This window comes from Mustela putorius, unplaced genomic scaffold (genome assembly GCF_011764305.1).
Source record: "Mustela putorius furo isolate JIRA1106 unplaced genomic scaffold, ASM1176430v1.1 tig00000759_pilon_pilon_pilon, whole genome shotgun sequence".
Taxonomy (NCBI): domain Eukaryota; kingdom Metazoa; phylum Chordata; class Mammalia; order Carnivora; family Mustelidae; genus Mustela; species Mustela putorius.
In genome coordinates this window covers 8,841,550-8,869,214 of record NW_025421467.1, presented here as the reverse complement: position 1 = coordinate 8,869,214, position 27,665 = coordinate 8,841,550, and the positions used below count along the sequence as shown (strand labels likewise).

The following is a 27,665-nucleotide window of genomic DNA, read 5'->3' as shown; positions in this document are numbered from 1 at the left end:
CTTAACTTTAATTCCATTATAATTAACATACAGTATTAGATTAGTCTCACGTGTACAACAGAATGATTCAACAATTGCATACATTACTCAGTGCTGATCACTGATATGTGTACTCTGAATCCTCTTCACCTTTTTAACCCATCACCACTCACCTCCTCTCTGGTAACCACCAGTTCTCTAATGCTTAAGAATCTGGTTTTTTGTCTCTTTTTCTTTCTCCATTTGTTTTGTTTCTTAAATTGCATGTGAATGAACTCATATCCCATTTTCTTTCTCTGACTTATTTAACTTAGCTGAAAAATAATGTAAAGCTGCTCAAAACATTGGTCGTCTAGGAACAGCTTTCAGGTGTATCCAATTATTTAGAATAGGAAGATTTACAATAAATGCAATGTCACAATGATAATAAAAATGGGAAATACTTGGGACGCCTGGGTGGCTCAGTGGGTTAAGCCACTGTCTTTGACTCGGGTCATGATCCCAGGGTCCTGGGATGGAGCCCCAAATTGGGCTCTTTGCTCAGCAGGGAGCCTGCTTCCTCCTCTCTCTCTGCCTGCCTCTCTGCCTGCTTGTCATCTCTGTCAAATAATAAATAAAATCTTAAAAAAAAATGGGAAATACCGAGTATTTCATCTTGTAAAATTAAATTATTGCATTTTGGCTGTATGTTTCTATTTGGCATCTATTTGTGAATACACACACCTACATACATGCATACGTAATAAAGGAACAATGTTTTTCACTGTTCTGCAAAACCGGTAGTCTCTGGCACTGAAACGTACTGCTGCTCTAAAATTTGCATTCCAAAAAATAAAAATAAAAAATAAAATAAAATAAAATTTGCATTCCAATCCTAAAGGACTCCATTAAGAAAGTATTCGGCTTGGTGCAGGCAAATTTTGGTAGATCCCTGAGGACAAAATAAGCTTTATTCCTTTTCTCAATAACAGGAGAAAGAACCGAAGTCAGGAAATCTTATACTTTAAGGAAGTGCCGTAGCGGCGGCCTGTTACGAAGCAGCAAGATCCCAGACCGGCCTGGCTTTCCTCTCCAGTCTTTGAATGGACGTAGCTCAGAGAAAACAGCTCTCGAGCTCTAGGCCGGAACCAGAATGAAACTCTCGCGAGAGCCTCCCGAGCGCCGGGAGCCCTCTGAGAGCACTAGTTCCCGCCCCGTCAGTGCGCCTATAGGCTGCCTGCTTCGCCGGCTGGCTTCCTCTGCTACTGCGGGGCGGGCCGGAACTTTTATCCGTAGGAACGGGTTTACACTGTAGAGTGTTGCCGGCCGGCGTCAAGGAGAATAGAGTGCCATCCTCTTCCTCTCACCGTAGCCGCCGCGGAGCGGAGCCGAGCAGATCAGATCCAGGAGCGCGGTTACCGGGCGGGCTGGGTCTATGGTCGCTCCGCGGGCCGCTCCGCCGGCTGGTGCTTTTTTATCAGGGCAAGCTGTGTTCCATGGCGGGGAACTTTTGGCAGAGCTCCCATTAGTAAGTGATCTTCCGTCTCGTCGCCCGGGGCTTGCTCTTGGGGAGTCGGTGAGGACGGGGCCTGCGACTCCCTTTGGCCTGGATGCCGGCCCCTGTCCCGAGCGCCGCGGGGTCTCCCGGGAGGCGGCAGCGGCCGGAAGCGGGATGCACTTTTCTCTGGCGACTCCCCTCTCCCCGCCCCCTGGCAGCATTTCGGGGGTGGCGGGGGGGGGGACTTAGCTGTGAGCGGGGAAGGGCAGGGGCTGAGGGGGTTCGGTCTCCGGGGAAGGGAGGAGTTTAACTTCCAGTTCTTGGATAATCTAGGCCTGGAAGCGGGGTGGGGCGGGCCGCGGTGGGATGGGGTGGGCTGCGGTGGGATGGGGTGGCGTGGGCCCGGGTCTAGGAAGCGTGGCCCGGTTCCGGACTGTGAGGCCGGCTCCTCGGGACAGGTGGGGTTCGCTTTTGCCTGGGCTCTCTCTTCCGTTGCCGGCATTGTAGTCTTTTGTCGTTGACCTTCTCTCTGGTGTGGATTGAATACTATTCCGAGGAGAGATCCAGACTCAGTCTTGTGTCTGCTCTCTCCTCGCTTCTTGCCCATTGCCTTATGCCTAGCTGGAGTTGGATTATTGGTTAGGTATAGGGCAGGTGCTCTCAAATTACCCATTTCATTAGTCTGTGCCTTGTACTTTAGGCATGTATTTTCCTGTGACGTCGCCAATTTCTTGAACCCATTTCATGAGTTTTTGTTTTTGTTAGTGACCATGGAAGAACTAGAACAATATTAAAAATGTGTAAATACATATATCCCGTACATACATTTGTTTAGGCCGAAAGGTGGGTGATGCGACTGACAGAACTTGGACCAGGCTTTCCGCTGCACGGTTCAAAGATGAACAGAGCTGGATACTGTTATATTTTAGTGTAAATATGTCTGGATGCCAAGAGAGCGTTAGTAACTGGAAGTTAAACTTTGATTCTGTGAAGATGGTGGATTCCTATTCATTCTGCTTTTAGTCCTTTGTAAGAGTAGAAAACAATGGGGTTGGAAACCTATTTTCAGAACAGCTGGTTTGCCCCTTGCTGTAAATGATTCTGTAGAGATGAAATTCTATAGAAGCCCTACTTCTGATTATATTTTTATTTGGCACTCTTTTGCTCAGTGTGATACTTGCTTGGGCAAAATTAAAATATAGAAAATTTAGTGAAGAAGGGATAGTATTGTTTTTTTAAGATTTTATTTATTTGTCAGAGAGAGAGGAGCTAGAGCGAGCACAGGCAGGCAGAGTGGCAGGCAGAGGCAGAGGGAACTGAAGGCAGCTGTTTAACCAACTGAGCCACCCAGGCGTCCCCAGGGATAGTATTTTGATAAACTTTGAAAGAAGGTGAAAGAATTGACAGGTAGCTAGGTGTTAGTTATCAGAAGTTACAGCCATTTTTCAACTTAAAAAAAAAAAGATCCTACCTGCCTTTTGATAAATGGTCTCATTATGCTTTCATTTATTTTTGGCATAATGAGATCATTTATCAAAGGGGGAGCAGTATCTATAATACTTGTTTTTTTCACTTTGGAAACATAAAATTGTTATACTGTTAAATGCCTCCCCCCTCCCAAAAAAAAAGTGTTTAAATGTGCTTTTTTGAAAGCATCCTTTCCTTACAATTCAAATAGTCCTGGAGAAAGGGGCCACTGAGATCTCTTGAGGATCATGAAGTGCCTGATCTGCAAAAGGTTACAAGTGAGAAAGACAAGGCAATCAATTCTGGGAAAACAAACCAACAAAAAGATTACAAAAACCATTGTTCTAGGTGATTTTGGTAAAAGAGGAAAATTGACGTGAACTATGTTGTATATCATGGTTTGAAGATGCACAGTTTAACATTTCTGAAATGGGCATGACAGTTTTTTTCTTAGTAGCACATGATATAATGGTAAATTTTACAAACAGTGTAATCTTAAATTTTATGAGATTTCCTATTTATAAGTGTTCTTGGCTTACCTCCATACTATATGCTGTGAGGAAAAACTTGAATACTTGTGAAATTTATTGTTTTAAAAACCTTAAATGACTGTAAGGATGGAATTAATGATAATGCCAGAACATAGTGAATCACAGTATTTTCTAGAAAGTTGAAGTAGAGCACAACATATTCTTTGACCTTAACTGCAGTAAAAGTGGAAGGGCACTGAATACTAGGGGTTGACTGAACTAGTGAAGAGATAACAGAAATAAAAAAGTACAAAATCAGTTCTGGGTATTTTATTGTATCAAAGAGGAAACTGAAAATACAGTTACATAATATCAAGGAAATAACCTGATGAGATCAATATATATCCATACCTATGGGATGTAGCCAAAGCCAGTTATAAACAAACATCCAGAATAACTGAGAGAATAAAAATAAGTCAAAATAGTCTACTTAAGAATATTAAAAAGAAAATGGTGGAATAAATCCAAGGGGGGAAAAAGACTTAAAAAGGTAACACTGATAATAACATATTAAAAGGAAAAATAGTCAAATGATAAGCACTGATTCTTTGGAAGGGAAAATCAAAACAGTAGACTGAACTGTTGAATCAAAGTTGAATCAAAGAAAAGAGGGATGATGCAAAGATAAAAATTAGGATAGGAATGAGAAAAGTAAGCAAATCTAGACGTACCTTTGGGTCATCTCCACGCTAGTAGATTTGAAAGCCAAAGCAGGGGTGCCTGAGTGGCTCAGTGGGTTAAGCAACTCTGCCTTCAGCTCAGGTCATGGTCTCAGGGTCCTGGGATTGAGCCCTGTATCTGGCTCTCTGTTCAGCAGGGAGCCTGCTTCCTCCTCTCTCTCTGCCTGCCTCTCTGCCTACTTGTGATCTCTCTCTCTCTGTCAAATAAATTAAAAAATAATAATAAAATCTTAAAAAAAAAAAAAAGCCAAAGCAAATTAAGTTTCTACCCCTTAAAAAATGCTCTGGCCTACCTTATGTCATGGGTAAATGTTTTCGCATTTTCAAGAGAATCTACTGAAATTATTCCAGTTCACACAGAAAGAAAGCTTTCCAGTTCTCTCTTTGAAGCTACAAGAACACTGATAAAATATAGCAAAGGTAGCACTAAAAACAGTCTCAGTTTTGAATATTGATACAAATGTAAATTATTAACAAGTAGAGTCTAACATTACATTAGAAATATAAAAAATGATAGTCATTTTATTGTAGAAATATAGTCAGTATTAGGAAATCTGTTAATGAACAGTGAAGACATCAAAAGAAGCCTATTAATCTATTTTTGACTAAAAGAAGTATGTTGCTTTTTTAACATGGTAAGAACATCAAAACAGGAATAAGAGATATTTAGCGGTGAAACATTAGGAAAATTAGGGTGCCTGTTTAACATTGTTCTGAATTGCTACTCAATACAATTAATAGAATGAGGTATTAAAAATGATAAAGTAGTCAGCCTGTGGAGATAAAATTAACTTGAAAATTCAGCTGATTGAAAAATTATTATAAACAATAAAGGTTTAATAAAGTGACCAGTTACAAAATGTAAAAATGGAAAGCTTTCTTTTAAATGAATAGCAATGGAAAATATGAAATACACAAGAATAAACTAAAGAAATGTGCGGGACCTATCTGAAGAAATTTTTAAATTCTGTAGTAGAAGGTTTTAATAAGAGGAATTTGAATTCTAGCATTGTAGAGATAACATTTCTTTATTTCTAAATTTCTAAATTTAATGCAATTGGGACTTGACATAATACTTCTAAAGTTCACGTCTTGGAATAATTGTAATAGAATATTGAGTTTTTTTAAAAGAATAGCAAGTGGCAAGGGGGATATTTTCCATATGAGATTTTAATAATTTAATCTTACTTTTTAATATAGGATGGCATAGGAATAAGAAGAATTGAAAGGAAAAAGCCTGAAGTGTATTAGAGAATATAGGTGATTTTTTTAAAAAAATAATTTTGTGTTAGGGTAGGCCTTCCCATTTGTGACCAGCATAAAATCAGAGTGAAATATGGGTTAGTTTTAGTAAGTGATTCATATTTCTATGTTACAAATAATTAAATGTTACGAGATCATGCTAAACTTAGGAAATGTTTGCAGTTTATTTGACAAATGATTTATTATCCATAATATGCAGATTATAGTGGCGCCTGGGTGGCTCAGTGGGTTAAGCCTCTGCCTTCAGCTCAGGTCATGATCTCAGGGTCCTGGGATCAAGCCCTGCATCTGTTGCATCTGTCTCTCTGCTCAGCAGGGAGCCTGCTTCCCCTTTCTCTCTGCCTGCCTCTCTGCTTACTTTCGATCTCTCTCTGTCAAATAAATAAATAAAAATCTTCAAAAAATAAAAAATGCTTTAAAAATATGCAGATTATATGGGAAGACTCTCTAAATCGTGAAAAAGACCATTCCATTAAAAAAATTATCATTAGAATTACAGTGTACAAAAGAACTCTATTTGGCCAGTAAGGCATGGAAAAATGTTTAACCTCAGAAGTAAACTAAAAAACAAATAAGACTCCCTTAGACTCCCTTAAAGATACTACTTTGCCTTTAACTTGTAAAGTATTTAAAAGATTGACAGTAGTAACCCATGGGGGGTTAAATATCTTACACTCTCAGGTACTGTTAACATGAACGGAAATTGGTATGACACATGAAATACAAACTGACAATGTAAAACAGAGTTACCAGCAAAACCTACTGATCAGTTCTATTTCTGGGAAATTATTTTAAATATATTATTAACCAAATATGCAAGGGTGAATTACAAAGCTGTTCATTAAAGCATTAGTTTTAATAGTGAAAAATTAAAAGCTGCATGCCTATTAATAGGAATTAACTAAGTAAGTAACAGTCTGTCCATAATACTGTGCAGCAGTTTACAGGTATGCTGAATAACAAATTTGTTGACATAGAAAGACCTCTAGAACATACTCAGTGACAAAAGGAAATTGCAGAATAGTAATTTTAATTTCATATCTGGTTAAAAATAGACATGATTAGGCAGGTGGAGGAGACTATTAGTGTAATAACTTCTGAAGCAGCTTTTTTTTTTTTTTTTAGATTTTATTTATTTATTTGACAGAGATCACAAGTAGACAGAGAGGCAGGCAGAGAGAGAGAGAGGCAAGCAGGCTCCCCGCTGAGCAGAGAGCTGGATTCAGGCCCTAATCCCAGGACCCTGAGATCATGACCTGAGCCGAAGGCAGTGGCTTAACCCACTGAGCCACCCAGGCGCCCCTGAAGCAGCTTTTAACATGATTGGACTTTGTGAAGTAGGGAAATTAAATACTGTAGTTACTCATGAACAACAAGAAAAGATACTTTATTTTTTTTTAAGATTTTATTTATTTATTTGACAGAGATCACAAGCAGGCAGAGAGGCAGGTGGGGGGGTGTGTGGGAAGTAGGCTCACTGCTGAGCAGAAAGCCTGATGATTGATCCCAGGACCCTGGGACCATGACTTGAGCCGAAGGCAGAGGCTTTAACCCACTGAGCCATCCAGGCGCCCAAAGAAAAGATACTTAAAATCTAAGGCACCATCATTTGATGCCAAATAATTATATATGTGTGTGTGTGTGTGTGTGTGTGTGTGTGTGTGTGTGTATCTATCTATCTAATGATTTTATGTATCACTAGGAAAAAATAAATATGTTGCCAGTTAAAAGCTTAAGGCATCAGTGATTGTAAGATTTTCTTGATCCCAGAGTCTTAAAGCCAATAAAATAACAATATAAGGTAGTGAGAGAACAAAAAAGAGAGACAGACAATTAGAGTGAAATTTTTTTCAGGGCATATTTACATTCATTACTGAGATACTTTCAAGAGTTTCAAGAAATGTGGAAAATACTATCTTCTAAGGTTACTTCTTGCACTTCGTGTTTTTCACAATGTTCATAAATTGTTCAGTCTTACAATTTTTTTTTTGTGACTTTGTTGATTTTCTGTAACATATCTTAACATCTTCATTCTTCTAGTTTACAATGGATTTTGGATAAACAAGATCTGTTGAAGGAACGCCAGAAGGACTTAAAGTTTCTCTCAGAAGAAGAGTATTGGAAATTACAGATATTTTTTACAAATGGTAAACTTAAAAAAAAATTGGCTGAAATGGTATAGTTGGTGATCTCTGAATTAAATCTTTGTACAGTAATTTGCGATGAGCTATTTTAGTCCCTACTTAGTAGTATTTTTTATTCATGTATTCTTTTTATGACTTACATTCATTTAAGTAATCTAAATAAAGTCTTTTGTGGATCTTGCGTTGCAGAGACACTCAAGACAGTTTGAAGGTGTTCATTAATCTCCCTAAGCCTCTATAATGTGTTGTTAAGCCCAATTTAATATTGGCTAAAGCAAGTATTTTGAGGATAAATGGATTCTTTGGGCTGATATCCTATATTGGTCATGCTTACAAATTTGCTTTGGAGGGAGAGGGACATGGTAGCTTTGTTACATGATCTTTCTAACCCTCAGTTCACTCTTCTGCAAAACTACCTCTCTCTTTAGAGAATTTACTATGGACTTTTTAATAAATTTTACGAAGTAGAAGTTGTAGTGAGTTTGATAACTCTCTAATATTTTCTTTTTTACATTTATTCTAAAGATAATATAAAAACATTGAAAATACTTAAGGTAGAGGGAAATAATTATCATTTAACCTTCTTAATAGAAGAATAGTGTTTGCTGTGGGACACTCTCTATTTTTTATTGTTTATGCATACCTATATTTTTTTTAACAGATTTGCAAATCCTAGTACCAGCCCAGTGTGATCCAAATAGAGTTTTATAGCATATGTAGGTTTTTCTTTTTGTTAAAAATTAATACAGTCATTATTTAACCACACGAAAGTTCTTGTTCAATGTCAAAATTATAGAGATACCAGAACATTTAAAAAATTTTATTATTTTTCTTTTAGTTATTCAGGCATTAGGTGAACATCTTAAATTAAGACAACAAGTTATTGCCACTGCTACGGTCTATTTCAAGAGATTCTATGCCAGGTAGGACTTTTATGTTGGGATTATGTCACACCTATTTGAAACTCTTACATAATGTTGATGAGCCTCATAAATGAATCATGAGTTTGCCACTAGAGTTATCTTGTTTTTTATTTTTTACAGTGTTTTCTAAATGAGTGATATTTAACTTTGTTTTATCATATTTTAGGTATTCTCTGAAAAGTATAGATCCTGTATTAATGGCTCCTACATGTGTGTTTTTGGCATCCAAAGTAGAGGTATGAAATAGTTTTCTGTTCTTCATTGAAGTATAGTCAATGTACATTGGTTAATCTGTCCTGATTTTCACATTACCTGTATAAAAATAACAACAGATGGTGATTTATGCAAAATACTGAAATTCATGCAAAATCAAAGATACACATCTTTATATATTCCTTTAACGCTTATGTAGCATTTACTATATACCAAGTGCTATTCTAAATTCTTTTACAACTATAATTGACTCATAATGTGATTTATAATCCTCGTAAGAAACAATGGGGTATATGGTAGTAATATCTTCCATTTCATAAAGGAGGAAACTTAGGTATATAGAGGTTGAGAAATTTGCCTAAGATCATAAAGCTGGTAAGTGGCAGAGCCTGGGAGCCTGGCTACTAATTCCATGCTTTTAACTGCGTTGTTCTAGGTCCTCTAAGACATTTACTGTTTGGCACTGTAGTATTCCATAAGTGCCACAGCTTCTCTACTATAACCTGAATTATAGTACCTCTTCCTATGTTTGTATTATGTTTCTTAGATGTCTTTAGAGTCATAATTGTATTTTTGAAAATTAAATGTAATTTATTTTATTTTTTTCTAAAGATTTTACTTATTTGATAGGCAGAGATCACAAGTAGGCAGAGAGGCAGGCAGAGAGAGAGAGGGAAGCAGGCTCCCTGCTGAGCAGAGAGCCCGATATGGGGCCCAATTCCAGGACCCTGGGATCATGACCCGAGCTGAAGGCAGAGGCTTTAACCCACTGAGCCACCTAAGCACCCCTAAATGTAATTTAATCATAGTACATTTATGTTCCTTTTGGTGGTCAATTTTGAATTAGTTTTTAGTCATTATTTAGGATTACTGAAGACATTTTACCTAATTATTACCTGAAGTAATGAGAGTTGACTCTGTTAGAAATAATATTAAGACAGACTTTCTAGAGGCTTATGGTTTTCTAATTTTAAGTGGTGGCTTAAACAGAATCTGCTGTGTTGTTATCATTGAGTTCTTAATAGTGGGAAAAGGAAGTGTTTATAAAAAGCCCATGGTATTGGGTGTTATTTCCAAATGTTAACATGTAATTTGATGTATCTGAAGTGAAACCAATATGGAAAATCTAGATAAAATTTTATAAATTTCTATTCTTGAAGATTAACTTGGGGAGTTTAATTTGTTAAATACCTTTTGTTGTATGATTTACTGAGTGAAAGTTTTCATTCTAAGAATTTTAGATAAAGAATAATTCCTGGATTGGGGTGCCTGGCTGGCTCAGTTGTTAAAGCATATGACTCTTGATGAGTTCAAGTCCCATATTGGGTATAGGGAATACTTTAAAAAAAAAAATTATTCCTGGAAAAAAAGATGTATCCCTTCATATTTGCTTATAGCATTATGTTTTTAATCTTTAACTGTGACCATATGTTTCTGTGTTTTGTCTAGTTGTGTGTGGGTATTATATAGAAATGACTTTTAAGACATCTGAGGCATTTACTTTTTAGTATCAGTTACTATGGTTTAAGATTTGAATATAAATATAAATATATATGTACACATACATAACCACCCCAAAAATAAGGATGTAGGTTGAAGGTATTTATATAGACTAGGTTCAGTTTAGTTCCTTTTGTTGAATAAGGAAACCAATTTTTGATTTTTCTGTTTTAAAATGAAGTGAAGGCTTTAGTAATCTTACGAGGTTAATCAAATCAAATGAGACAGTATATGTAAGGTGGATCACCTCCTAAATTTTCGTTATTTTTACAATGGTGGCATACTAAGTTCAAAAAGGAAGTGGGAATTGACATTAAGAATCTTGGGGCACGTGGGTGGCTCAGTTGGTTAAGCATCCGACTATTGATTTCAGCTCAGGTCGTGATCTCCAAGTCTTGGGATGGAACCCCACATTAGGCTTCCTGCTCGTCACACAGTCTGCTGAAGATTCTGTCCCTTTCTGTCTGCCCCACCTCCCACCCCCAACACCACTTGCGCTCTCATTCTCACTCAAAAAAAAAAAAAAAAAAAAAAGGAGCTTGCTTTATGGTAAGGCTGAAATTACTTTAAAAAAGAAGAAGTCTTATGGGGCATCTGGGTGGCTCAGTCAGTTAAGTGTCTGACTCTTGATCTCAGCTCAGGTCTTGCTCTCAGAGTCATGAGTTCAAGCCCCATGTTGGGCTCCTCACTGGGCATGCATGGAGCCTACTTTAAAAAAATAGAAAAAAAGAAAAAAAGGAAAGTTTTACATTGTATCATTCTATTATTCTTGTCTTCTTCCAAATAGAATAATAGTTTCAGTGGTCTTTTAAATTATTTTGGTGATACTAAAGTTTGTCTTTAGAGATTTAGCTGTTTTATTACTAAATAGCGTAAGTACCTGTTCATTAACCCAAAAACAGTTGAATAGGAAGCATACTAAGTATTTTTCTTGCAGTTAAGTGTAGAATCTAAGAAATCTTTTTGGAAACTAATTGGCGTGGAGAAAACTGGCACTGTTGCTTTAGGGCTTGACTTCTAACTTGGTATCTCAGTGATGTTAAATGACAAAATTATTTAAACATTTGTCTTACTGCAGCAATTTTAAAGAAAACTAATACATTTTAGAGACTTAAGTACTTCATGCCTCAAGTAGGTAGAAGATAAAAAACAAACTATAAACATGGGGGATATATAAAAAATGCTTTGCTTTGAATAAACCCAGATACCCTCAGGCTCATTGGGTTACTATGTACCTGATCTCATCCACTTTTATTTCTCTAGGAATTTGGAGTAGTCTCAAATACAAGATTGATTTCTGCTGCTACTTCTGTATGTAAGTGCAAAAAGTATATTCTGCTTTAAGGACGTAATTCTTTAAAAAAGCTCCATAGGACCTTAATGTTTTTCAGTTTATGAGAACTATGAAAGATTTGGTTGTGTTTATTAAATTTCCTGGGGTCACATTTATGGCTAGTGTGTTTGGCTAAAAATAAAGTTAAAAATACAAAAATTTTAAAAACCACTTGTAGTGTTATGTCCAGGACATTGCTTTTTAATTCTAAAAGTGGATAGTAACTATTGTCCAAAAACATAAGTTCAGTGGCTCTTAATTTTAAATAATAAGGGTAAAGAAAAAACTTATTTCCCAGCTCTTTTGTATTTTTTTGCCTCATAATGACTAGCCATTGTGTCATTCTTGTGGGTAAAATAAACTGCTTCTTTAGTAATTGTAGTATATGTATTTGATGGGAATTAAGTATTTTGCCTCCATATTGAAAAACAGAGTGCAGGGGAAAAAAAAAATGCTGACTGTAGTAGTCAGCCCCAATTCTGTCTAAGCAGCAGTTGTATAACCTTGAGCAAATTGCTTTACCTCTTGGCTTTAGTTCTGTTTACAAAAAGATAGGGTTTAGCTTCCTTGGAGTCATGGCATTAAAGGAAATAACACTATAGACTAGTGATTGTAAAATATTGTATACAAGGTATTAACATGATGCTATGCTGCATCTTCATAGGTTAAGCACGAAGGCAGCACCTAACAAAAGATGAAAGATAATGGAGATTTTTTTTTTTTTTATGTGATCTTGCACAGAAGAGGCAGAAGGTTTTTTTGTGTGTTTTTAGTTTTCTGAACCACACTAATTTTCATATTTTTGGGTCTTTAACTTTTCTGAGATGAGTGTAATAATCTAATTCAGTTTTTTCCGTGCCATATTTTACTCTTCTGAGGATAGCAGAGTAGTAATCAGTTTTGCCATAGAATTTAATATAGCAGACATATCTCATTGATAAGTATTGAATTTCCCTCTGGAAAATTGAATTATTAAACATTGAGAAACAGCCGGAAGGTAATCCACCAGAATGTTAGCAGTGCTCATCTGCGAGTAGTGGATTCTAGGTGCCTTATTTTATTCCTATGTCATTTTTTGTTTTCCAAATTTTTTAGAAGGTGTGTATCTTTAAAAATGTAAAATACAGGGGCACCTGGGTGGTTCAGTTGGTTAAGCATCCACCTCTTGATTTTAGCTCACGTCATAATCTCAGGGTCCTGAGATCAAGGCACACACTGGGCTCTTTGCTGAGTGTGTTAGCCTGCCTGAGGTTCTCTTTTTCTCTCCTCCTGTCCCTCCCCCTGCTCACACATGTGTGCTCTCTCTCTCTCTCTCTTAAAAATAAATAAATAAATAAATAAAATACCTATTACTAAGGTTTATTTTTCATGCAGAGATGTAAAGGTATATACTTAACAGTGTTTGGTTCCTAAAGGAATAGGAAATTGTTACAGTAGAATATTTTGTTGAATTTCATAATGTTATGGTATATTATATTGGCCCACACAGCTAGGTTTCAAATTTCAGCTCTCTTGCTTTCTTTGTGGCAAATTGAACAAAATACAATATCTGTGTCTCAGTTTCCTCACCTGCAAGGTGAGGATTAGTAACATTTACGTCAAATGGTTGTTGTGAGGATCAAATGAGTTAGTATCAGTAAAGCTCTTAGAACAGTGTCTTGCTTAGTGTCTTAGTTTGGTAGGTCTGCCATACAAAGTGATAGAGACTAAGTGGTTTAAACAACAAAATTATTTTCTCACAATCTGAAAGCTGAAGTCCAAGATCAAGGTCCACAAATTTAGTTTCTCCTGAGGCCTCTCTTCTTGGTTTTCACGTGGCCACCTTTTTGCTATGTCCTCACATGGCCCTTTCTTTGTGGTTGTGCACCCTTACTGTTTCCTCCTCTCTTAAGCACACCAGTCCTATAGAATTTGTGCCTCACCCTTATGACCACATTTAACCATAAGTACTTCTTAATTACCTATCTCCAAATCAATCACATGGGGGTTAGGTCTTCAACACTGAAATTTGGTAGGGGCAGGGGCAGAAAGCACAGTTCCATCCATAATACTCAGTAAACTTAAGTGCCTACTCATCATCAATAACTGGATTATCCTCACTAGAAACACCATATCAAATGCAGTGATGGTTATAAAGATAAATACAAGGAATTTAAGGACAAGAATACAAGACATGCATATATAAATGCTAATACAAAAGAAAAAACAAGTGGCTTAAGAGAATTAGAGAATGCAGCGAATGTTTTAAGTGATAAAAGATGATTTGTTAGAGGAATCCAGAAAGGCTTAACTGGGATTTGGTAAAGAAAGACTTTGAACCTGGGGAAATGTAGGGGAAAGATAGACTAGGAACATTGAACAGTTTGGTCAAAAGTAAAGAAAACTAATGAGTTCCATTCAGTGAATAGTCAGTAAGGAAAGAGGCAGGAATAGTCCTACCTGGCTAAGGCCAGGTAAAAGAGGGCCTTCAATGAAGAATCTGCCATTTGTTCTGTTGATGGTGGTAGTATGTTTGAAGGGTTTTTTCTTAACATGAGGATAATGCCAGAATGGCAGATTAGGAAGGTAAATCTGGCAGAATAATGTAAGATGAATTAGAAAAGAATGTGAGTTGAGGTAGACAGATTTTAAAATTTTTCACATGCTACAACATGGATGAACCTTGAGGCACCTGGCTGGCTCAGTAGGATAGCATATGACTCTCAATCTCAAGGTTTGTAAATTTGATCCCCCCACATTAGATGTAGAGATTACTTAGAAATGAAATCTAAAAAAAAAAAAAAAAAACCATGGATAAACCTTGAGTACATTAGGGTAAGTGAAATAGACCAGTCAAAAAAGATAAATACTGTGTGATTCCATTGAATACTATAAATAATCACATTATTAGAGATAGAAAGTAGAATAGAGGCTGTTAGGGACTGCAGGGAGGGGAACATGGGGAACTGCTGAATGAGTAGAGAGTTGCAGGTTTGCAAGATGACAGGAGATGGATTGTGGTGATGGTTGCACAATTGTCAGTGTACTTAATACTACTAAACTGCATACTTAAAAATGGCTAAAGATGATAAAGTTTATGTAATGAGTATTTTACCACTTTACCATTTTACCATTTTGAAAGCACCCAAAAAAAATCCCTCTGAAATATACATAAAACTGCAAATTGTAGTCAGTGACCTCACCACAGGGTGCTATGAGAAATAAAAACTAACAAGTTTAAAAAAATAGTAAAATATTATTTTGAAGTTACTGAAGTGGCCCAGGTGAGTACTAATGAAGGGTTAAAATGATGTTTGGGCCCCCAGCAAGGAGAACAACAAGCAAGCTAGATTTGCATAATAGAGTCAGCAGAGCTTTTACAAAGCAAGGTTTTAAGACAAGTCAGAAATGGTTTTTGAGGTGTTTTGCCTGGGCATTGGGAAGGTGAAGGTGGTACCAGAAGAGGAGAAAAGTTGGTTCTGAAAAGAGTTAAATTTAATCTTGGACCTTCAGTGTGTAAATGTATCAGTAAAACATCTTAGAAATGTGAGGCCGATGATAGAAATTTGGAACTTGGTAAAATTTAAGAGATAGAGGTGCATAGTGTCTTGTGCTGCTTAGAAGATGAGTGCCAATGGGGGTGGGGGGGGGCAGGAAGAGACAGACTTTTGGTTTTGTGATCTTTGAGAATGTTGCCATCATTAAACATGGGATGGGTGTTGAAGCCAGATTGCAAAGAACTGAGAAGTGAGTAGGTGCAGAGAAAAGGAGAATCTAACTGTATTACAAATACATAAAATAGCCTTAGTGAAGGGGGTGAGGGGAGGTGCTGACCTAGTAACTTTAGGAAGAAGAACAGTCTGTAAGACCAAAGGCAAAAGGAACTGCATACAAGCACTATATTCTAGTTGATAGATTTGATACTTAATAATATGGACACAAGTTAATTCTGATACTGCTATACTTGTATCTCGAATTGAACAATTCCAGTAAATATATATATATCCATAGTAAATGGATGGCAGATGTTGGGAACTAGGTTTCTCACTGCTGGAATGGGAATACACAAATAAGGAGAGGAGACCAGAAAATCCATGTACTGTTCAGTTAGAGTTAGAGGCATCAGTATGAGCTCATGGTTACCTTAACATCTCAGTTGCAATGAGTTCTCCTTGTGTTCACATCTTTGTATCTAATGCCATTCTCCAATAAAAGAACTAGGTCTCCTTGGAGACTGGGACAGGAAATATGCAAGATAGAGCTTGTGCATAGTGCCAATAAGTAAGGAATTGCTTTAAAAAAAAAAAAAAAAAAAAGGCCCGGAAACAAAAACACCTAGCTTAATAGGATTACAAAGGGGACAGAAAACCCAACTGAAAGCTCTCAGTGGCCAAGGCTAGAAGAATTTGTACTACAACAACAACAACAACAAAAAATAGTATTGGATTATAATCCAAAGTATAAAAAAAAAAAATCCATGAGTCCATACTGATAAAAATAAATTATTGAGTAAATGGGGGAAGAAGAGACAAATTTCTAATACAGGAGAATTTCATATACTTTACATAGCTAACTACATCGTCAGGGAAGCATAAATTTCTGCTTCTTAAGTATTCATTGTGCATAGTGACTTCCTTCTAATGTGTATATTATGAAAAGGGATGGGGGAAATAATTTTACAGTAGACTAACCCAACAAACACTACCTCAGCCAAGTGGTTGAGGTTATTTTCAACAGTGATAAATCACTAGTAGTGTGTACCTTTCATGCGATATGATGAAATGGTGCTTTATTTCTGTCATCCTTCCTTCCAAGATCCCACAACCCCAGTCTAAACTTTAAGTAAACATCAGACAAATTCCAATGGAGCGTCAAGCAACAAAATAATACTTGGGGGGGATACAGTACTCTTAAAACTGCCAAAGTCACCAAACATGGAAAGTCTGGAAAACTGTCACAGCCAAATGGAATCTAAAGCAGACGTGACAAGTAAATGTAAGATGGTCTTCTGGATGAGAGCCTGGAACAGAGAAAGGACACTAGCAAAAACTAAGGAGATCTGAATAAACTATGGACTTTAGTTAATAATGTACCATACTAATATCAGAGGTTAATAATAAGGGAAAACTGGGTGATGGGGGGTTGTTTTAGTCTATTCCAGCTGCTCTAACAAAATACCATAGACTGGGTGGCTCAAACAATACACGTTTATTTCCCACAGTTCTGGAAACTGGGAAGTCTAAGATCAAACAAAGTGTCTTCCTTGATCAGCTCCATGACTGGCGGTTTCCTGGCAGGCAGACAGTGGCTTTCTCATTGTGCTCTCACATGGCAGAGAGAGATTGCTCATCCTCTTATAAGAACTCTAATCCTGTCATGGGAACCCCACCCTCATGACCACCTAAACCTGATTAATTCCCTGAATTTGGAGGTGACTCTAAATACCATCACACAGGGGTTGTGATTTCAACATACGAATTTGGGGGGACATATTCAGTCCATAACAGGGAGTATATGGGAACTCCCTATCTTTTCAGTTCTATAAATCTAAAAGTGTTCTTGAAAATGGTCTACTTTTAAAAAGCAGAAGAATATAATTTGGTAGAGGTTTTATGTGTTTCTGATTTTGAGAGAAATTTGTGCATTTTAGTAAGTGATGGGACAGATTTATTGGAGGAGGAATGGTTAAGGGTGCAAAAAAAAATATGAACTGTCAGTTGAGCAGATGAAAAACAAATGCACAAGTGATAGAGGTAGCAGTAGAGTGGAGGGGTGTACTTTCCTCCCAGGTTAGAAAAGGATTAGAAGATAGAAAATCAATATGCAGAGCAATTTTATCAGGGAGTAAGAGAGAGGTTAACAGTATCAGGTGAATGTCAGAAAGTTAGGCGTCATAGTTTCAGTGTTAGGGATGCGTATTTGTTTTATGTACATTTTTTAATTTGTTAATTAGTTACCATTATGTAAGTACCATATGTAAGTTATATAAGTATACTTTACATCTTGTTTGTATCACCAGGATTTGTAAAACTCAGAAGCCTTAATATTAGGTATGTCTTCAAATAAAGGAGAAAGAAAAGAAAAGCTTAAGTATAAATTTCCTACTGTCAACTTTAAATGGTTTAGATTTCAATCTTGGCAGATGTTACCTATCTAAATTAGTTGTTAGGTTCCTCAGTTTACAAAATAAAACTTTTTGAAAATAAAATACATAGAATAAATGAAAAAAAAATTTAAATCTCTGTGAGGTCTTAGGCTTTATACAAATGGAAGGGATCACAGAACAGATCCTCTAGAATGTCACTTGATTTAGTGAAATGTTGCATCATAATAACCTGAATACAGTTTTTTCCAATAGTAGTACTTAAAAGTGTACACTCACCATTTTGAAGAGATAGAGGATTGATAGTTCAGCTTTTTCATTTGTACTTAGTGACAAAGAAGAGTAGTAACTGTGTGTATGTGTTTGTGTGTGGTGTGAAAAAGTCCTAGAGAACTTTGCACATATATTTATGCTTTTATTTAAATATATCTTTTGACAAAGAAATACCTATTTATTCTAGAAAGTATAGATTAGTAAAAATCCTTACATCTCAGATGACCACTATTAACATTCTTTGGTTGTATTATCCTTTCAATTATTATATATATTTGGAAATACATATATTATATATATATTTCTGAACACATAAATAACTTGTGTTCCTTCTACGCTAAATTACTGAGAAATAAAACCAATACCATTCTAAAGTTGGAAAGATTTTAGAGATGAAACCTGCCCCATTATTTTTTAAGCTGCAGAACCCCTTTTTAATACAATAAGTATATAATTAAAGCTCTCTGATTGTAATATAGATAGGGGGCTAGGACTTCCTGCCACTTAGTTCTTTCCCCTTGACTGACAATAAACAAGTCTGGGTCCCTAAGCATCTCTAAGAGCACTTACTAACAATGATTTAGCTCTTATACACTGTGTTAAAGAAATTTTGGTTTAATTTACTTTTTCTTTTTCTTAGTTTAAGTCATTTTTTGTTTTCTGCAGTAAAAACTAGATTTTCATATGCCTTTCCAAAGGAATTTCCTTATAGGATGAACCATGTAAGTATATTATATAAAATAAAACTACTTGTCAAAGCTGTATATAAGCTAGATCCATTTTATGTTAGAATAAACTGTATAGTTTATAGGAAACTACAGTTTCCTATAAATGGCAGTTTCAAATACTATAAGAATATAAACTTTTAATTCTAAATTAAAGCTGAATTGCTCCTACCTTAAAAAGAAAAAAACAAAACTACTTAATAGCATTGGTTATCAACCCTGGGTGCTGCCCATTAAATCACTTTGGGAACTTTTTAATAATGCTGATACCAGGGCCTCTGTAGACCAATGAAAACAGAATTTTTAGGCTTGAAACCTGGGGATTGGTATTTTGTAAAAGCTCCCAGGTGATACTAGTGTGTAGCTAGGGCTGAGAACTATTATAATGGAACAGTGTGAAAACCATATTTGAAACTTTAATTTAGAAGGTGAGTTTCTGTTAACATTTTTAATTAGGCATGTCCTTTTTCTACTTTTGAGGGATTTCATCATCCTGTATAAATTGTATATTTTTGTTTCATTTTCAGTATTCTTCCCTTTTATTGATGCGTAATACAACAAGAGTAACACATAAGTGGAGATAGTTGCATTTTTGCATTTGTTGAGTGTAAAGTGTATTAGAAAATCTGAAGTTTACACAGCAGCTTTTAAATTAAAAACGTAAGAATGCTTATATGAGGCTGACTTTTCTATAATGATTAAAGTCCTTTATAGTCATAATTGCATGCACTGTATAGTAGTAAAAAAAGTAATTTTTATTGAACCTGTTCATTTTGATATATTGTATGTATATATGGATATTTTCTTGATTTAAAAACATTAGTAAAAATTTATGGTATTTTAATGTATAAATTGTTAGGTTAGACTAAGACTCACCTAATTTGTTTCACAATGACATTTATAATTTTTTTTAAACAGATATTAGAATGTGAATTCTATCTTTTAGAACTAATGGTAAGTATATTACTTCCTTGTGATTAATAGAATAAAACTTATTTTCAAATTTAGTGAAGTCAGAAATTCTTTAAAGAAATGATTTATAGGGAGGTGCATTTTTAAACCATCAAAATGATACATGATGGTGAAATCGGAGTACCTAGTAGCATCATCACCTATTACCTCTGAGAAGCCTGTAAAATAATTTGTATATCCCACTTAGGATGGGAAAATTTTTCTATTCTGTGGTAACTGTAATAAAAGAATACAAGCAAACCAGTCAGAACATGAAGCCACTGTAAATAATTTGCACAATTTGTGTATGTGTGTGGTGTTATTTAAAGATAGATTATGTCTTTGGCAGAATTCTGCTCCTCCAGTTGGGAATTACGGATTTATAGGCTAATAAGAGGTTTCAGTGTGTTGCAGATGTGACACTTTGAGTCTCTAAGGGAATGGATGCTGACTGACTGCCAACCGATTTACCAAGGTATATTCCAGAGAGAGCGCTGCCTTCACTATTATAGTAGAGTTTAGGGCTGCCATACTGCTTGCTTAAGAGAATAAGAGGGAAGCAAGCATGAGTTAGAGAAATACATTTTGAAATACACAATTACAAATCAGTTGGGTAATGATAAGTTTTTGTGTTGTAATAAATCTGTTTTTATACATACACATTTTTTAAACTGTTTCTAGGATTGTTGCTTGATAGTGTATCATCCTTATAGACCTTTGCTCCAGTATGTGCAGGACATGGGCCAAGAAGACATGTTGCTTCCCCTTGCATGGTAATTAGAACAGAAGTTATTCATAGTGTAACATGTTATTAGCTAGGAAGGTTGACAAATGAATCTGAAGTTTAGTATTTTTAAAGTAATTAAACTAGTGCCCCAAGATGATGTATATTGAGTGAAATACCTGTTTGTTGAATTTTAATTAACTATATTTATAAATGCTAAATTGATAAGGATCCTTTATTCGATCAATATTTCCATTAAAATTTGGTCTTATCCAAAAAACCCAGACTAATTACATAAAAGTTAAGACAGTTTATCTTTCAAATACAGTATTTTTTGTTGTTATTCAACAATATTACATATTAATTCATTGTATAATTTCTGGTTTCCTCTGATTTTCTAGTTTTTGAAAAATTGGGAAAATCCTTATTGTAATTTATTATAAGGTTTTAAGTTTTAAAATCTATTTAGCTTAATTTTATCCATTAAAATATGCTTATTCATTGTCATGTTCATGTATCCATCTTTTTCCCTTGATTGGTTTCACCTGTGTATCTATGCTTTAGTAATAATATAATGTACAAAGATGGAAAATCTGACCCTCTCTGGGGGGGAACTCTGACCCTCTCGGGGGGGAAATGTACAATCATACAAGGTAGTTCTGATTTCAGTAATAAAATGATTTACATTTATTTCTATAGGAGGATAGTGAATGATACCTACAGAACGGATCTTTGCCTACTGTATCCTCCTTTCATGATAGCTTTAGGTATGTAAGCATGGTATGCCTTTACTAGTAGAATTGTTACAAGCTTGTTTAGGTCATCCCAAAAGAAATTTCACCCTGTTACAATTTGGATTCTTATGGTCCATGAAGTAATAGACTAATCCTTGCATGTGAACTTGTAATATTCTGAAATGCAACTCTCAGAAGTGAGAGTTATTGTCCTTCTTACCCCCCTTTCTTTTGGTAAGGGTTTATTTTTTGTTTTTTTTTCTAAGTCACTTAAGATAATTTTGACCAGTGTTTGAACAGAACGTTTTTGTTTAGGAGGAAAAGTTCAGAATTAAGCCTGCTCATATTACTTGTAAATTATATAGAATAACTGGGCCTGACTTTTATTCCCTGAGCTCAGTTAAGTCCTCAGAGGTTCAGTAAAGGAAACTTGTCGTTGTTGCCTTGCTGGAGGGAGAAGTTAGCTACCATTTTATTTATTTGTGAAAGGTAGTGTACTGGGTTAGAACACTGTCTTTGGAGTCAGATAGTCCTTGGTTTAAACTTAGCTTTCTTTACACTTGTGGGAAAAGCATTTAACCTTTCTGAGTTTGTTGCCTTAATTGTAAAATGTTGGGGATACTAACTCCATACAATTGTTGCAAATATTAAATGAGATATATTAGAGAACATCAGTAATTGGGACACCTGGGTGGCTCAGTGGGTTAAGCCTCTGCCTTTGGCTCAGGTCATGGTCTCAGGGTTCTGGACTCGAGCCCTCCATCAGTCTCTGCTCAGCAGGGAGCCTGCTTCCCCCTCTATCTCTGCATGCCTCTCTGCCTATTTGTGGTTGTCTCTCTCTCTCTCTCTCTCAAATAAATAAATAAAATCTTTTTAAAAAAATTTAAAAAATAGATTAAAAAAATAAAAGAACACCAGTAATGCCTGTCATATATTAAGCACGTAATAGTTTCTTTTCCCTTTGTTTTTCCTATCAATTTCCAGGATTCTGTCCTCTTGATTTTCGCCCATTCTTTTACCGGCAATTTCTGGATAAAATACACAACTTCTTTTAACCTGTACAGTACCATTCTCTGCTGCCATTCTCACCTTTTTTAAAGACTTGTCTCACATACCACCTCTTTAGTGACCCTCTCATCCCCAAACTTCCTACATCACCTCACTCCAGGTTTAGGGTTTTTCTCTATGTTTGTCCTGTAAATGGCATTTTCCACTGTATTTTATTTTATTTTATTTTTATTTTTTAAAAGGATTTTATTTATTTATTTGACAGACAGAGATCACAAGTGGGCAGAGAAGCAGGCAGAGAGAGAGGAGGAAGCCAGCTCCCTGCTGAGCAGAGAGCCCAATGCGGGGCTCGATCCCAGGACCCTGGAATCATGACTTGAGCCGAAGGCAGAGGCTTTAACTCACAGAGCCACCCAGGCACCCCTCCACTGTATTTTAATTACCCGTACTGTAATTTCAGTTCTTTGACCTCTTAATCCCTTCAGGGCCTACACAGTACTTTACAGCTTCATTTGGCTTGGGTCAACCTGTATGTCAGTTCACATTTGAGTCACTATTTGCCTAGAATGTCATCCTTTGCAAAATCATGCGGGTAACTAAACCAGGGAATATAACTCTTAAGAAGCTGGTGTGGGCTTAAGGTAGCCAAGCTGCTGGTAGGAATTATATTAGGTAAAATGAGGATGTAGATTGTTGTTTCTGGGTTCTTTTACTGTTTTTGTTAATTTATGTTGTGTGTAATGTATATATACTTGACCCTAGAACAAGATGGATTTGAATTGTGCAGGTCTACCTATTTTACACAGGTTTTCCTTATGCTGGTCTTAATAACATTTTTTCTTTAGCTTTACTTTATTATAAATATACAGTATATAATATATACACAAAATATGTGTTAATCAACTGTTTATCAGTCTTCAGTCGAGAGTAGGTTATTAGTAGTTAAGTTCTGGGAGAGTCAAAAGTTACCTGCAGATTTTTTTAACTGCAGAGGAGGCTGGTGCCCCAACATGTTGTTTAGAGGTCAACTGTAATTATATTGTATATAGTGCATTATACTTCTTTCTAAGCTCCTTTTAATTGTAACACTGAAATTAAATACTGGGGTGCCCAGTGTTCACCGGACTTGGTCATGCACTAATAACTGAAAACAGAAGCAATACACTGCTTTTAATTGAAATATCAAAAAATAATCAGTTGTTGAAATGTATCAGCATATTATTGGCCTGTGTGTGTGAAACTGACTTCTGGGTGTATTTTGACCACTCCTTTAAGCCACTGCTCAGGGATTGCTTCCCTGCTCTAATTTCCTCATTGGATTTTTTTCTTAACATGCCCTGTCAGAGCATCTGTACCGTCCTTATTATACAGCGAAGAGGAGGAAATGTCAAGAACTTTAATATAGTCTAGTAATTTTTCTTTCTGTACTACATTAAGTTGATGGGATGGTCATTGGTAACTATTAGATGAATCTGTGTAATTTTTAAAAAAGAATGTTGGAAAATGCACATGCAAATTTTAAATGAAGACCTTATCTTTAGTTTTGAGTCCATACATTCCATATCTGTGGTTAAACATGGGCCTTTTTCTTTAATTTTCTTTCCAGCTTGTCTACATGTAGCCTGTGTTGTACAGCAGAAAGATGCCAGACAGTGGTTTGCTGAGCTTTCTGTGGATATGGAGAAGGTATTCTTTAAAATTCCCTTATTTGAGGGGCGCCAGGGTGGCTCAGTTCGTTAAGTGTCTGACTCTTGGTTTCGGCTCAGGTCATGATCTGAGGGTTGTGAGATCAAGCCCCATGTTGGGCTCTGCACTGGGTGTGGAGTCTACTTAAGATTCTCACTCTCCTTCTCCCCTTTATCCTGCTTGCACTTACTTTCTCTCAAACAAAAATTTAAATTTTTTAAAAATACATTAAAAAATAAAATAAAAATAAAACACCCTTAGTTAAATATAAACTTGGACATTTTAAAGTTATTATGATATTTACTTAACATGAATCTAAAGTCTTACTATGACCACAAGGCTAAGAAAATTTTTGGTAAAAACTATTAAGAAACATATTTGGCAAGAACAGTTGATGTTGACTGTTTTGGTTATGTTTCTCTTTTGGGTTTAGGCTTAAACAGAATGATAAGCTTTTGGTTTGCTGAGGTGCAAAACGGCCTCTGATTTCCAGGATTATTTTAAAAACTACCTAGAGACCCCTAAATACTACTGTAAACTTTTATAACAGCCTGTCTCTGACAAAGTGGGTTTTGCCCTTTTTTCTACCCTTTCTGTGTAAAATGTTGATAGCATTAGAATCAGTCCAATGTGAGGTCTACTCAGATGAGAAAGAGGGCTGATTTGGAAACTGGATATGACAGATGTATAGCTGCCAGCTTTTGAGTACCTTAACTCGTGTGTAGAGTAGTTAACAGAGAAACCAAACAATGTCTTTCCTGCACCAGCTCCCATTAATTTGTTTGAAACAACTGGTTTTAGAGGACCGTACTTTGTAGTGGCATACCTCCTTCATGATTTAGACCTTGTTCCCAGTATATCACTGATTTGTTTTGGTTTAGGATAGTAGCAGATAGAGGGAAACCAACTGCGGAAATCGGTAAGGATGAACAAAGTATACATGTTAAAAGATGAGAGGGTAGAAGGAGAAGCTTACAGAGCAGTGCAGTAAAAATACTGCTTTCAAGTTTATCAGGATTGTCTAATAGAACCTGAATACTTAAGGACAGAGACTATCTTTTCACTGTTTTCTGAGGATGTGTGTGAGATATGTGTTCTTTATATACTAAATGTTGCTTGATATTGCCACTGAGAACTTCTCAAATATTTACTTCTAGATTTTGGAAATAATCAGGGTTATTTTAAAACTATATGAGCAGTGGAAGAATTTTGATGAGAGAAAAGAGATGGCGACTATTCTTAGTAAGATGCCGAAACCAAAACCTCCTCCAAACAGGTACTTTGTAGACATTAATTACTGATTTCACTTATATATTTCATATATATTTTTTCATATATTATATTTATTCTTTTAATGAAATTGCTTCCAAAACTTCATGATTTATGTAACTTTTTAAAAAATCTGATTTGGTAGATTGACAATGCCTCATTTTAAAAAATACATTAATCTGATTATCTCTTAACTTTCCCTGATGCAATGGCAGGTCTCTTACAGGTATCCCTCAACATATGGCTATATACAGTTCATAAATTTAAACAGAACAGAATTTAGCCTAGTTCATTTGAAATTCAGGGATAAAGAATTCTGTGGTATCCTATGTCATTTTGACTCTCTGACCTCCCCCCCGCCACACACAGTGCTGGCTTTTATCCAGTTTTATAAATTTCAGTAGCAGTTTTCAAAAACTTAGGTGATTGATCTATTATTGTAAAGATAAATAATTTTTTCTTTTGAGCTACCTGAAGATCCACGGCACATAGTAACATGATTTTGGTAACTGAATCACTTGTGCTAAGAGGGTTTTCTTTGTGTGTTTTTTTTTTTTTTTTTTTTTTTTTTTTTTTTGTACAGGATCTTTTTATTTAGTTCAATGGTTCTCAACTCTTGGTGTATATCAGATCACTTAGAGTAGGAAAAAAGATCAGAAGGGAAATAAAGAAATGCTACCCATCTTAATGATCAAGAAAAATAATTATATAATATTAAGATAGATTTATAGGTTTGATAAGTTGATGTTACCATTTAGAAAAAATTGATACTTACACAAGGAGCTGTTTAAGGCAGTCATTCAAACAGCTACCTTTGGATACATTTTTTGCAGAAATTCCCTGAGTGATTCTCCACTAGTGGCAGGGCCTGAAGCTGCAAGATGATGATGGACAAGATAAGGCAATAATCCTGTTGCCACACTGGTATTTTCAGTTTTAGTTATTTTTATTTTAAGTATTCAGCATTTTCCAAGAAATTGCCATTTTTCTTTCTAACTTATATAAGTTTGCTGTATTTACATGTGATTCTATTATGCATTTGGACAATAATATTTTGAGAAGAACACTTCTTGATTTTCATATTTAGTAGGAATGAGATTTTATATGTAAGATTTAATTTTACAGGAAATTTGTTCAGAAGAAGCTCTAATCTCTATGTTGAGTGATACCTGTAATGACAGTAACATCCCATACCCTTATTTAAATTTTTTCAGTGTATATGGACACTAACTTCCAGAAAGTTTGTTTTGTGTGAGGGCACCAAGTTAACATAAGAATAAAAATATAAAACCAAATGTTAGTCTTCTGTATTTTAATTTTCCATCTCTTGTCTTAATGATCAGGAATTCCTTTGTTTTGTGGGTTGTACCATAGAGTAACTAACTTTAAAAATTAGTTGGCTTATTGGGATGTTGAAAATGAGTCTTTTAATTGGTATAAAATCTCTTTCTTCCCCACTTGAACAGTGAAGGAGAGCAGGGTCCAAATGGAAGTCAGAACTCTAGCTACAGCCAATCTTAAAACATTCCGAAGAATTCCGTAGTGGACCAGTTGGAAATAAACCATTGGACAGATTTCAGTTATGTCTTCAATGGAACACAAATGAAAACGAATAGCTTGTTTCTGTCAAGCATATTGGGAAGTGATTTTATTTTTGCAAATAAGTTTTTCCTTACCTAATTTGATTCTAGCACATAATTGATTAAAGTCTCTTGATTATAAAAGCATGAAAGGTTCTAAGGGGACCTACAGACAGACTTACATAAACATTTCAAAATTAATAGCTTTTGATTAGTATAATTTTTCTTAATTTGGATAATAGAAATTATAGCTTTTTAGTAAGCCACGAAACATGAAGCATAATCTGTTTAAAATTCTCTTTGGTCATTGAAGGACCAAAAAAGGACATTAAAAAGTGAAATATTTGAGGGGTTTTTTCCCTCCTTAAGTTAACTTTAAAACTGTATTTAAGGAATCAAATCTTACAAAATCCTGGAAGATTTTGGTAATGATGTTGATAATTTCAGGGAAATTAATCAAGTACCTATTGATTTAAAAGTGTATTTTATTCAATAGTTTTAGTATCTTGCCATGGAAGATACTAGCCCAGCCTAGCAGAAAAGTGCAATATGTATAGCATACTTTGACATTTTAAAAGTTATATTAATTCCGTAACCATTTTGAAATGCTGGGCAAACTTTTAAAAAAAGAATCCTACATGATGTTATTTGTATTTGATTCACAGTTAATCAGGCATTTTGAAAGCTAATTGGATAAAACATGATAATATGGTTGAAATTTGGTAACATTTTAATGTTAATTTTTACTCTACTGTGAAAAGTTTTTATATGACATACACACCCTAGTTTATTTTTGTGTCTTAGTGTGGATTTACAAATTTACTACAGGTATCCTGAGCCAGGAACACAATCAGGTTTCAGGCCAGTTTGATACTGGCTATTCTTAATTCTCATGAGTGTAGGACTTTGGACTAAATGTCATGTCAGTGGGCCTGTGCTGTCTGTGGAACTTAATCATTTTCTTCAGATTTAAGGAGAGTGATAAAATTTGGAGTCAAAGGATATTGATGTACAATTTAAGGATTAAATTTTTTTATAAATCAGTTGTGAACAATGGATTATTAAATTAAATGTTGACTTCCTAGTATAAAACTGCAAGAATAAAAAGTAAAGTTCTCCAGCTA

The 27,665-nt window shown here is 35.5% G+C and overlaps 1 protein-coding gene across 2 annotated transcripts; it reads left to right on the top strand.

The window, feature by feature from the left end:
- Positions 1 to 1,230: 1,230 nt before the first annotated feature.
- Positions 1,231 to 27,665, top strand: CCNC (cyclin C). 2 transcript variants are annotated; one of them, XM_013063811.2, is made up of 13 exons: positions 1,231 to 1,486; positions 7,437 to 7,543; positions 8,379 to 8,463; positions 8,630 to 8,699; positions 11,440 to 11,491; positions 18,531 to 18,586; positions 19,508 to 19,543; positions 20,222 to 20,313; positions 20,964 to 21,031; positions 23,613 to 23,692; positions 24,850 to 24,968; positions 25,795 to 25,885; positions 26,428 to 27,665. In XM_013063811.2, the coding sequence occupies exons 1-12, from the start codon at positions 1,455 to 1,457 to the stop codon at positions 25,844 to 25,846; spliced, it is 849 nt and encodes a 282-aa protein (XP_012919265.1). In that variant the 5' UTR covers positions 1,231 to 1,454; the 3' UTR covers positions 25,847 to 25,885; positions 26,428 to 27,665. The 2 variants fall into 2 exon arrangements, with proteins under 2 accessions (XP_012919265.1, XP_004767145.2); XM_004767088.3 differs by lacking the exon at positions 25,795 to 25,885 and having other exon boundaries at positions 1,236 to 1,486.